We start from the raw sequence: 13,515 nt of genomic DNA on the forward strand, positions 1-13,515 counted from the left end.
TTAGAAAGTGTATCATCATCATATACATATATAATATATGTATATACGGTTAGAAAGTGTTGTTAATAGTTTTTTCATCATCTAATCTCTTGACTGGTTTTTGAATATATATAATATATGTATATATTGTGATGAACTTAATTTCAGTGGATAATTCCATTGTTTTTGTTTTAGATTTATTACTTGGGTAATTGAGAATAATTGTGATCCGGGTTTTGATTTCTCTCATAGTAAAGAAGAAGACATTTTCAAATGATTTCTTAACTATAAAATATTTTCGTAAATATTAGTTACAAAAATATATTTCTTAGTTGTAAAACTAGATTTGTAAACTATTGTTACAAAAATAAAAAATTTAGTTACAAATTTATTTGGAAGTTTTATCTAAAAAAACAAAAAAAAAATCTACAATTCTATAATGGATTTTGTAAATATTATTTACAAACACGTAACAGATATTTACAAGTTTGTAACAGATATTTACTAGTTTGTAAACGTTGTTCACAAAAAATTATATTTTACAGCTTTTATTTATGATTTTGCCACTCCGTATTTACAATTTTGCCATTTTGTGTTTTTATCCAAAAATTCCGTAGGTTTGTAATGCACAGTATTTTTCAGATTTTTTTTAACTTTTAGTGTATTTTTGTAGATTTCCCTAATAAATTCACTTCGTCAACCGTGGGCGAGGCCAGGCCCATAAAAGGGTTGGGTTGTTGTTGGATTGGACAGGTCAACGTGGAAATGGCGTCCAGATGACGTGGCGCAATAAAACGCATCCACACAATATTACCACTGAAGCCGCGCACAATTTACTATTGCCGTCTCCTTCATCAGAGAAGCGAAGGTGCAAAGAGAGCGGGAGAGGACCCCCAACCGGTAGGAACAACGACGACGAACTTGGTTTGAACGACGTTGCTCAACAACCCAGGTACGATCCTACTCCCCTTTCAATTTCACGTCTCCATCAGTTTTTTCTTTGATCACTCTTCTCAAAAATCGTTTATGTAATGACCATTTCTCTTAAATTCGTCTTAGTGATCTGTTTTTTTTGTTTCTTTTGAAAATTCGGAAGACCTATTGAAGAAATCTGTGTTTTTTTTAAATGGTTTCTCGCCGTTTGATGTGATTATGGGCATAGCGTATTAAACTCGGATTTGTGTTTTTCTTCTGGGTTAGGCGGTTCTGATTTTTTGTTAATATATCTGTATGGTTTTTGAAACATATGTTGCGTTGCCTTTATTTGAATTCTTTGTAGGGAGGGCATTGTTCCATATATTTTATGAATTTTCTACTCGTGTCATTATGGGTTCTGTTTAGATTGGTCAATGTGCTTGATATAGTTGTTGTGAAGATGACGGTACGCTTCCTTTTGTGACTTTAGTGTTCCCTATAAGCAATGCCAGTTTAGTAAAAGACTCGATGCAAATAGCTGTATATTTGAATATTTTTTTTTTGGGATGAAGCTTTATGCAGTGTTTTTTGTAACAGGATTCTATACACCGTTAGTATCCTTGTTGCTAACTTGGAACAAGTAGCTGAGCATGGTCACATGCTTCTAATTCAACAATGAAGCGTTACGTCTACATCAATGATGATGAATCTTCACATGATCTGTATTGTGCCAATCGCATTTCGAACACAAAATATAATTTGTTGAACTTCCTACCGAAGAATTTATGGGAACAATTTAGGTGATTTATGATTTGATGTTATCGATTGCTTGATATGGTATTGGTTGTGGTAATTTAGTCGATTTGAATTGTTATTATAATTTACTTTATAGCATTCCTGTTTTTCTTAACTATAAGAAATTTATTTATGCTAAACTTGTAGTATGTATCTATGTGTTGGTTAGTGTTTTTGAGTTTTTATTGTTCAGGAACATGACATGATTGATAGGTTCGAAGTTTGGAAAATTTTAAAGAACATTTTCTTTTGATTTTATGCTGCAGCCTAGACCTTGTTTTTGTTTCCGTTGATTTTATGCAGCAAAACCGTCATTGTTGTTATTTTATTTATTATTAGAAAAAGGGGTTAAAGTCATATACTTGGTATTGCATTTCAAATAAAATCTTGATTTTTATCTCTATCCAATGACATGTACTTCTATGTGATAACTTTGCTACAAACATTCTTATTTTCTTTTGTACTGCTTATCACTAACAAATAATATGTTTTCAGCCGCTTCATGAACCAGTACTTTCTGCTAATAGCATGCCTTCAGTTATGGTCTCTTATTACTCCAGTAAATCCTGCCAGTACATGGGGTCCACTTATTTTCATTTTTGCTGTCTCTGCAACAAAAGAGGCATGGGATGATTACCACAGATTTCTTTCAGACAAGAAAGCGAATGAGAAAGAAGTTTGGGTTGTGAGGCAGGGCATAAAGAAACATGTATAGACATTTCTTTTCTTTCCTCCTCTTTGGTTGCATTTCTTTTATTGTGACAAACTAACTGGTCGTATTCACTTGTAGGTTCAAGCACAGGATATTCATGTGGGTAATATAGTATGGCTCCGAGAGAATGATGAAGTGCCATGTGATCTGGTTTTGATTGGGACATCTGATCCGCAAGGAATGTGCTATGTTGAGGTAAATATAAAATCCTTGACAAGTAACTGACCAAGTTTGGTGCAATAAGCAACACCCAGCCTTTATTCATCATAGATAGTGAGGATGCTTAAGTGTACCGATAAAATATGGAATCCAATCAAAGTCTCTAGTAAGCCTGAGAAAGTTATTTTTGCAAAAAGGACCTTAGCTAGGTTATTGGTACCTAAACCCCTGCACTTTCAGGGTTTCTTTTCTCGACATTGTTTGGTGTTGCTTGCATGCTTAGAAGATTATACATTTCTAAAGAAGCAAAAACTGTATAGTACATTAAATTTCCATTCATAATCATGCTTATATCGTAGAATTATTGCAATGGCGGTGTTTCTTTTTCTGTAATCCTGTAACTATTTTCCTTTTGACCTTTACAATTGCTTAAACATGTCAAGAACTTGATAATGTAACTTCCTCCAGACTTCTGCTCTAGATGGTGAAACTGATCTAAAGACCAGGTTCATTCCCTCAGCTTGCATGGGGATTGATCTAGAACTCTTGCACAAAATCAAGGTAAGCTTTCCATGAAGATTTCTATCGGGTTGTATTTCACTTTAATAAGTGATGATGCATCTATTTCTCTCGCTCTTCAGGGTGTGATTGAGTGTCCTGTTCCTGACAAGGACATTAGAAGATTTGATGCAAATTTACGGTTGTTTCCTCCTTTTATTGATAACGATCTGTGCCCATTAAGCATTAAAAACACAATTCTTCAGTCATGTTACTTGCGGAATACAGAATGGGCATGTGGAGTAGCTGTTTATACAGGCAAGTTCGTTTATTCTAGTTGTCAAGGCCATATCTTAATGCACCTCTCTGTTCTTGCATGCTCATATTTGTTTTGTTTTGAAGCAATAAGAAAAGGGAAGTTCTCATAAATGGTAAATGACCTTATGCAGTATATGAAAAAAATTATGAACAAAGTATGAAAATTTGTTACTTTAATCATGACATCTGCTGGTGAAGTCGACAACTTTCATATTAATTATCAACATCAATATGCCAAGGGAAATATCTTAGTACCTCCCAAACTTGCTACTGTATCTTAAGAAATAATAATTGATAAAACTTGTATTTCTGATTGATGGGAATAGCACAAATTTAAGTGAGTCTTCTTCTTCTCTCTCTCTCTCTCTCTATCTATATATATATGTCTCTCTTTAAAGGCAGTCATGTGGTTGATGGCTTCAGTGCCTACAAATTTTGTACCTTCTCTACAATCTGACCAATCATAGTTATGGAAGTTTCCAGAGGATTGATGCTGTAATGTTAGAATATCATAATATACGTGTACCTTAATGTTATCTCAACGAGTTTACATAGTGAATTATTCTTATTTTTAACAGGCAATGAAACCAAGTTGGGTATGAGTAGGGGCATACCTGAACCAAAGCTTACAGCTATGGATGCTATGATTGACAAGTTGACTGGAGCTATATTTGTTTTTCAAATTGTCGTTGTTATGGTTCTTGGTGTAGCTGGTAATGTATGGAAGGATACGGAAGCAAGGAAGGCAAGTCTTTTTTTTTTTTCCTTTTCTTTTTAATGAACTGTGGTATTATATCTCTAATTCTGCACACCATTACTTCAAAAAAAAAAAAAAAAAGAAAGAAAAGAAAAGGAATGACAAACGTAATGTTGATTGTTGAGTAGAATTTCTTCCCCCTTGTCTTTTCCTTTTCAGTATATCCTTTTACTTTCAGTGTTTGACTTTAGTGTTCACTTATACCATTTGCAGCAATGGTATGTCGAGTATCCCGAGGAAGGTCCATGGTATGAACTGTTGGTCATTCCACTTCGTTTTGAGCTACTTTGTTCAATCATGATCCCCATATCAATTAAGGTATCCTTCTGTATAAAAATGTGTGAGAAACTGTGGTTCATAAATCATTATAAGAATAAAAGACACAGCAATGCTTTTGTTAACAAAAGTTAGAATTTCTCTGTTTGAAAGCGGTTGATAGTCTCTAGTGTAAACTGTTATATCTTTGACAGGTGTCCCTTGACCTTGTCAAGAGCTTGTATGCAAAGTTTATTGATTGGGATGATAAAATGATTGACCATGAGACTATTACTCCAGCCCATGCAACAAAGTGAGTGTAATTGGTATTGTAGCAATTGTCAATGCTTCCCCCCCCCCCCCCCCTTTTTTTTTTTGAATATATGCATATGAGGTTTATAAAATATGTGGCAGTACAGCAATCAGCGAGGACTTGGGCCAGGTTGAGTACATTTTGACTGACAAAACTGGTACTCTAACAGAAAATAAGATGATCTTTAGAAGGTGCTGTATCAGTGGCATTTTCTATGGAAATGAGACAGGAGATGCCTTAAAAGGTATGGTGTTTTTCTGAACAAATATTTCTGTTAAACTTATGTAGTTATTAACTTAATTTGGGGTTGTAAATCGGTGTTAAGTTGACCTTACATCAAAAATGTATTTTGGGGATAATTCCCTTGTGTATATGCCCTAGCGGTTCATTCTGCTGCAAAGATTCTTGGTCTTGATGTTCAGTATTGTTACTGTAGAAAGTAATAGTGATGAAACAATTCTTGGTGAATTAGAGAGGTATTATCCATTGTGGCATCCCATGCCTGAATGCCCTTGTATTTGGCATCTGGCATGAAGCAAAAGTAATGGAGATCGTATATTATTGTATATAGCGTGCTCGTTTGACATATCTTTTGCTTTTACTTTTATACAGTAGAAGAAGAGAAGTAAAAGGCCAAGTTTTTTTTTTCAATTACGGTTTGGATAGTCTATTTTATTATATTTTTTTTAAATCACAACAAATATTTTATTATATTTAATTTTATTTTATTAATTAGACTAAGGATAAAATATGTAATCTAAGTTTTTTTTTTTTTTTTTAAAATTAAAACTGAAAACAACTTCCCTTTTTTATTCAAAAGATCTTTATGAAGAAGTTAATGGACATTTACTTCCTCATAGAGTTTGAAAATTCATAAAACACTTTTGAAAATTCATCCAAGCACTCCTCAAAAAAAAAAAAAAAAAAAAAGAACAAAATTCATCCAAACACTTAAAAAAGTAACATTTAGGCTCTGGAAAAGTTTCAAAGCCATGTCAAACAGGCCCTCTGAATGATTTGTTTAAGAGCTATGAATGTTGGGCTATGTGGTTATGTTCATAGTTCAATTGCTCATGTGTTAATATGTAGGTTCAAAGACAAATAATAAGGAAAATGTACTATTTGTTTTAAATGGGCTTGGTGATTGGCTAATTTATTTCTGTCATTGATTTGATATCATTGACAGTTATAGGACTGTTTTGGATTATAATTTAACTTTATTTTCTGATTAGTTTTGTTTTATGATAAAAAGATGCAAGGTTGCTCAATGCTGTTGCAAGTGGTTCTCCTGATGTTATACGGTTCCTTACAATAATGGCAATATGTAATACAGTAATACCAGTACAGAGGTGATTTTGCTTCTATATGTATTTTTTTCTGTTTTTGATGGTTTTACAATCTTTTGATTTTCCCATAGATTAAGAAGATTACCATTTATTGTGATAGCATGTAGGAGATATGAAAGAAAAATAAATGCAATTATTTACGGATTCTGATCTTTGCATATTTCTTTTGCTCTTTGTAGCAAAAGTGGTGCTATCATGTACAAGGCACAGTCCCAGGATGAGGATGCACTTGTCCAAGCTGCTGCTCAATTCCATATGGTTTTCTTCAATAAAAGTGGAAATATTCTTGGTACGCTGGTTTGTTCTTTGCTATTTGGATATTCTGTTTTGATCTTAGGTTTGGCTATTTGATATTGATCAATATATTACAGAGATCAAGTTCAATGCTTCTACACTTCGATATGAGGTTTTGGAAACTCTGGAGTTTACTTCGGATAGGAAAAGAATGTCAATTGTGGTGAAGGATTGCCAGAATGGGAATATTATTCTTTTATCAAAGGGTGCAGATGAAGCAATTCTTCCGTATGCAAGTGCTGGTAAATCTAATTGTACTTTTTAATGACCTCCCTTTCTTAGTCACCTATAAGGTGAAGTATGTTGGAGTTTCTTGGCTCAGGGGATTGATATATTTCTTGTTGAAACCTTCACACTAATTGATTTCTTATAATTCATTTTAATATAAGCCCCCACAGAGTAGGTTTTGATTCTTTTTGTCTGCTCATGTATATTAGTTCTCAATTATTTACTGCTATATATGCTACTAGATGTCTAGAAATATATGGTTAATGCATATTGCTCGTATTGGTGTTTGATGGTTTCCAATGTACCTCAGGGCAGCAGACAAGGACATTTATTGAAGCTGTGGAACAATATGCTCAATTAGGTCTTCGTACACTTTGTCTTGCTTGGCGTATTTTGGAGGAAGATGAGTATCAGGAATGGTCTTCGATGTTTAAAGAGGCCAGTAGTACAGTGGTTGATAGAGAGGTAAACACCTAAAGCACACAAACTCATTCACATGTCATGAGTTGTCTGTCTATCCACTCCCTTTACTTCACTACTCTGTGCAGTGGAGACTAGCTGAGGTCTGTCAAAGATTAGAACATGATCTTGTGATCCTTGGGGTTACCGCAATAGAAGACCGTTTACAGGTGACATAATACACTTATTACTTTTTTCTAACATATATATGTGTGTATATTTTCTACTAATTGCAGAGTGCTCAGTAGAAGGGGAAACATAGTTAGATTAGGGATACTATTGCTTGGATTGTACTAGATACTGATAGTTGTGATATTTTAAACTGTAATTGTCAGGATGGGGTACCAGAAACAATAGAGGCATTAAGAAAAGCAGGAATCAATTTCTGGATGCTTACTGGTGACAAGCAGAATACTGCAATACAGATTGCTCTTTCTTGCAATTTTGTTTCACCAGGTAGTCAAACTAACTGGATTATTAACTTGTGTTTTGTTCGTTTTATTGTTTGAAGCAGCCTAATTATTTAAGCAGAAAAATTTGTGTCTTGGACTGAATTAACTGGTCATAGCGAATTGAGATGGATGTGAATATCTTGTTTTGAAGCGTGGTTTGATTTTTTCTGTAATTTTCTTCAATCCAATTTTCCTTGCATATAATACAAATTTGTCTCTTAGAGTGTCCCTCAATAATCTGCAAATCGGTTTCCTTCTCTGTCTGCCCCCTCCTCTCTGTATATATACTATAAGCACATAGGCTAAATATTAGATAAATGTAATGAAGAAGCAGAACAAAGGAGAATGGAGTGGATTATCTGAAATGAGATTAACACTTGGCCTTAATGTCTCTAGTTGTTTCAGATAATTACCTTGTTCCAAATACTTTATCAATTTTTTCACTTGATTGATTTTTTTATTTTGGTGTCTGTTTTTTTTCTTTCATAATTTTTAGTTCTTTCTGCAATTCCCTTTATGTAATTGGACAAATAACAAAAAAGTATTGGGTTGTGACAATTGGGGCTAGAGATTGACTTGCGTGGCTTAAATAGAGAGATGACTTTAACTTGCTATGGTGTGTTCTACCTGGCTCTATTGCTTAATTTAATGATTTGAGTTTGTTGCCTTCCATAGCTCTGTAAGGGATATGTTTCTTCCCTCTCTTTAATATTATCAATTTTCATTAAATATTATTTGCTTTATGTTATGCTTTCTGACTTGACAGAGCCAAAAGGACAGCTTCTATTAATTAATGGCAAAACAGAAGATGAAGTCGGCAGAAGTTTAGAGAGAGTTTTACTTACAATGAGGATTACAACTTCAGAACCTAAGGTATTTTATATAGCTCCTAGTTGTGAGAAATCAACTTTAGATTATCTTTGCCATTATTAACATTCTAGGCTGTATCAAAATGTTGAAAAAAGTTCTTTGTTATACTTATATCCGACAGTTTAAGTTTCTTTCAAGCTTGCTCTATATGTGTGTGTGTGTTGTGTGTTGATAAGTATAATTTCATTTTTCTAGTCAAAGGTCGTAAAAAACTATATCAGAATTGAAGGCAATTTTCTCAATTGAATCGAAAGGTAGGTTTTGAATTGGATTGAGGTGTAAGTTTTGAATAACATTTAAAATATCATAAAATTATGAAAAAAATAAGAATTTAATAAGCATAGATTCATAAGAATTGAAACATAGCCTTAGTTCGTAAAATGGGACATAATAAGAAAGCATTAAAAAAGGATGGTTGAAATACTTTTTAGTTTCCATGTCTCAGAATGAAATGGTTTCAAAATGTAGGCTTCTTCAAAAGTTTTTCCAAACCATGGATCTAGTTGTTTTTAATTGCTGTGATGGACGTGGGAGTATTTGATAAGGTTATGTACACTATATGTGTACATGTTTGTTGTAGATATTGGGATGTTTTTGTGAAGAAGCTATTGAATTTTTCTCACTACTTTTTGTTTTTTAAGTGTATCTTGATGGGCTTGTTTGTCTTCTTATTTTTCCACATTTCAACAGGATGTGGCATTTGTTGTTGATGGTTGGGCTCTTGAAATTGCACTTAAGCATTATCGAACAGCTTTTACTGAATTAGCAATATTGTCAAGAACTGCCATATGTTGTCGGGTAACACCATCACAGAAAGCACAGGTAATCCTTATCAGTACCTGCTATATGTTATCACTGGACCTGTGATTAAATACATGGTACATTTTAAAATTTAATTAATATGAGCAGGATCTGGTAGACATTAGCTATGTGTTGACATCTACTTGGGGAAACTAAAATATTTCTCTATATAAAACGTATGAAACTGGTATGCTGTATGGTTAGGTTTCCGATCTTTTGAATGGGGATTGGAGTTCATGGACATGATTTGAAGCTAGAAAAGATATAAGATATTTTTCTAAAAAAATATGTTTTCTGGAGTTAAAAGTTTTTGCTGGGGGACACTATTGAGTCCTGAAATTGATTGTTGATGATTTAGCAGATTAACCCTCCTGTTATCTAGTATAGTTAACTGGTCTTATCTCTGATACATCTACTAAAACAAAGCTAGTCATATTATTTTTTAGTTATTTTTTTGTTGTCCTTGTTTTCCAAATTTAAAGGCTCTTACCTCTACGTATGATGTCATAAAATGTTGAATACCTAAGTACATATTGCGTTTAACTCTATTTTGCAGCTTGTGGAGATTTTAAAATCATGTGATTATAGAACATTGGCCATTGGGGATGGAGGGAATGATGTAAGAATGATACAACAAGCTGACATTGGAGTTGGAATCAGCGGGAGAGAGGGACTGCAGGCAGCAAGAGCAGCTGATTATAGTATTGGGAGTAAGTTGCTGATACCGTAACCCCTCCTCTCTCTTTTTGGAAACTTGACAGAACGAACAGGGTAGAGTGATTTGTTTTGGTATTATTGTATTGTTTTGCAGAGTTTAGGTTTCTGAAAAGATTAATACTTGTCCATGGACGTTACTCATACAATCGTACAGCATTTCTATCCCAGTATTCATTTTACAAGTCTCTGGTGGTTTGTTTCATCCAGATCTTGTGAGTTTTTCTGGACAATGCCATTTATTTTCAACTTTTATATCTTTTATAATTGACATGTAAACATTATTCCTTCTGATCTTGTATATTATTCTTTTTTAAATGTCTGGTGTACTAACTTTGGCATGTTTTCAGCTTCTCTTTTGTTTCAGGCGTCTCAGGGACTAGTCTTTTTAATTCTGTTAGCTTGATGGCTTATAATGTTTTCTACACTAGTGTTCCTGTTCTAGTCAGTGTCCTGGACAAAGATCTTAGTGAAGAAACAGTGATGCAGCATCCACAAATTTTGTTTTATTGTCAAGCGGGAAGGTACTTTATAGGATAATTCACCTCACATTTGATTTTTAATGTGTATTTGAGATATTTTTCCCATCAGAATTGCCAATGGGAATTTACTGTCTAACCTAAAATGCTAATTTTCACTTTGTTTTTTTTATTCTTGGGAACAGACTTCTGAATCCTAGCACATTCGCTGGATGGTTTGGAAGATCTCTTTTTCATGTGAGTTGTGTTTTTTAAAATAGTCGAACTCCTAAACAACTATTTTTGCTTCTTTTGTTCTTTTATATTAAGGCCTGCTGAATTATTTAGTTCTAAGCACTTTGACAAAACTTGAACTTAAATTTAGATGTTACTTAGAGAGAACCATTACATTCACCAAAACTTTGGTTGCTCAAAATATAGAGATGGTTGTTGCTTTTGATCCACTGATACTGATTCCAGGCTTGATTGATGTCCAGGCAATTGTTGTATTTGTAATCAGCATACATGCCTACGCTTATGAAAAAAGTGAAATGGAGGAGATCTCATTGGTTGCTCTCTCTGGATGTATTTGGTTGCAGGCTTTTGTTATGATATTAGAAACAAAGTAAGTTTCTTTCTATTAAGCATGCTTTGTTGATTCAAATTTGACTCTTCGTAAAGCCTTCTTGCTGCTTAATCTAACAAACACTGAACACTGAACACTGAACACTGAACACTGAAATGGTATTCTTACAACATTCAAATATTCTTTTTGGAATGCCCTGACTTGAAAGCTGCTTAGAACTACAGAGGAAAATTCATATGATTCTGTTGTATTTTATTTATCCCGATTGCCTATGTTTTCCTTTGATCCTCGCAGCTCTTTTACAATACTACAACATCTTGCTATATGGGGAAATTTGGTTGGCTTTTATATCATCAACTGGATCTTCAGCGCCATCCCATCATCAGGGATGTATACAATTATGTTTCGCTTGTGTAGACAACCGTCTTATTGGATAACTTTGTTTGTAAGTTTTTCTTGACCATCTTTTGGACAAGTAATTTTAACAATAGGATGGCCCGTCTCTGAGTAGCATCTGGGGTTTCAAAGGTAGATGAAAACAGGATAGCTTATTGCTTATATATCAGGACATTGTGGTCTTATATTTGCATGAAAATTGGAAAGCCCAGATAGTCTTCTCAGAGGTGATCCATCCTACTATGGAGAATGGCTTCGGTACTCCATTTCATATTTGCTTCAAATTTTGAGGTTACAACCAATAATATGGAGTCGATGATAGAGACCCAGACCTAGTTTCATATTATTTAGCTATTTGACTTGCAAAAGATAATTAATAAAATTTATGTAATCTCTTCCTTGATGCAACATCTGATCGTGGGTAACCTGAAAATTCTATTATAGAGAAGTCAAAGTCAAGGCCATTGTTGGCATTGCAGTTTTATATACTAATAGAAACTATTTTTACTTTTTTTTTATTACAGCTCATAGTTGCAGCAGGGATGGGTCCAATTCTTGCTATAAAGTTCTTCCGGTACACGTACAGACCAAGTAAAATCAATACACTTCAGCAGGCTGAACGTTTGGGTGGACCTATTCTGTCACTGGGCAACATTGAGCCCCAAGCAAGATCAATAGAGAAAGATGTTACTCCTTTGTCCATAACTCAACCCAAGAACAGAAATCCAGTTTATGAACCCCTATTATCAGATTCACCGAATGCTACTCGAAGATCTTTCGGAGCCGTTCCACCTTTTGATTTTTTTCAGTCACAGTCCCGATTGTCCTCTTCCAACTACTCAAGAAATTGCAAGGACAACTGAGCTACAAAATAACAAATAATAGGTGCAAAAATTGAACCTTACCACCATTTTGCTTCTAGTGTAGATTAGCATTGTATTTGTATGTACAACAACACATAGGATTAGTGGAGTTCCTATTAAAGGAACTCTACATAATTAAATAATTTCTTTTCTTGGTCTGGAAAAAAAATAAATTATTCATAATTTTATGCATTTATATGAAGAAGAATTTATTTGCAAGAAAGTTTTTGGGTTAGTTGAGGTGAGTTTTCATTTTGGTCCTCTCTTCGAGCTCATTAAATCTTTGTACTATTTAATAAGCTTTAACGGCCAGCAAGGTAAGTATAACTTATGGCGTGTTTGGTAAGATTAGACAATTTTGATCCAATTGGAAAAGAGTCTATCTTTGTGCCAAAAGTGACAGTGACTTTAAATAGATGATATTTTCTAGTGACTTGGAGTAACATTTAGGCGAATACAAAATAGTCAAACATGGAAAGTATAATCTATTGTATACACGCACATACACAAACGCGTAGGGGTGCGATTTTATCTGGTCAAGAGATAGGGATGTAAACGGGGTGTGGGATTGTTTAATTTTTTTCTTTCTAAAATTAATAAAATAAATAATACTTTTTAATATAAAATAATTAAAAAATAATAAATTATACCATTAATAAATATATACTTTTATATAAATTATTATATTATATATTTTTAATAATTTTTATATTAAAAATATAAATTACAATGAGGTGGGTTGGGTCATGTTCTCCACTCTAATTCCGTTAGGGACGGGTCTATACGGGGATTTTATCTTGCAGGTGAAATTGACATCCCTATCAAGAGAGATGCTTCTTGTTTAATTTTATAATTGTCAAATTAATTATTAGAATGATGGTACCTAAATTTAGAATACGTTATATTTAAATTTAAAATACATTAAATAGATATAGAATTGTGTTGAGTAGTAATATGGGCCATGTAGTTTTTGGACTCAGCAGGCTAAAATGTTGCTGAGTAGTTAAACTCTTTTAACCTACCGACCAGTTGGAAAAGATTACGACAGCCGCATTTTTTATAAATATAATTTCTTTTCGAAACTTCTCAATTTAATAATGGACTCATGTGTTGAGGCAATGAATTCCTAGCTTCCCAACGATAAGGAAACTATTTAAAGTTGTTGGTTGGTGTTTGTACTGTGTATGTTTGAATTTAATACTGGACCCAAAAATGCTGGCCAATAATTTTGCAGTCTCACTTCCACTTATACCTAAATTCAAACTAAATTAGATTTTGCTTCTCTGTGAAGCTATCTTTCTATTAATGTCATTATCAATCAATTGAAGGGAATAAAAGTAGAATTGC

The 13,515-nt window shown here is 33.5% G+C and overlaps 1 protein-coding gene across 1 annotated transcript; it reads left to right on the forward strand.

Moving 5' to 3' along the window:
* The first annotated feature begins 775 nt into the window (after positions 1-775).
* Positions 776-12,391, forward strand: LOC133817453 (phospholipid-transporting ATPase 2). The gene is made up of 25 exons (XM_062249978.1): positions 776-931; positions 1,492-1,694; positions 2,185-2,398; positions 2,480-2,596; positions 3,029-3,121; positions 3,202-3,376; positions 3,955-4,121; positions 4,347-4,451; positions 4,604-4,701; positions 4,803-4,945; positions 5,954-6,050; positions 6,227-6,336; positions 6,419-6,583; positions 6,880-7,034; positions 7,118-7,198; positions 7,364-7,484; positions 8,247-8,353; positions 9,041-9,172; positions 9,708-9,861; positions 9,963-10,080; positions 10,216-10,389; positions 10,530-10,581; positions 10,821-10,948; positions 11,204-11,354; positions 11,830-12,391. The coding sequence occupies exons 2-25, from the start codon at positions 1,570-1,572 to the stop codon at positions 12,166-12,168; spliced, it is 3,321 nt and encodes a 1,106-aa protein (XP_062105962.1). The 5' UTR covers positions 776-931; positions 1,492-1,569; the 3' UTR covers positions 12,169-12,391.
* Positions 12,392-13,515: the final 1,124 nt, after the last annotated feature.

Source organism: Humulus lupulus, chromosome 2, assembly GCF_963169125.1.
Source record: "Humulus lupulus chromosome 2, drHumLupu1.1, whole genome shotgun sequence".
Lineage (NCBI taxonomy): Eukaryota > Viridiplantae > Streptophyta > Magnoliopsida > Rosales > Cannabaceae > Humulus > Humulus lupulus.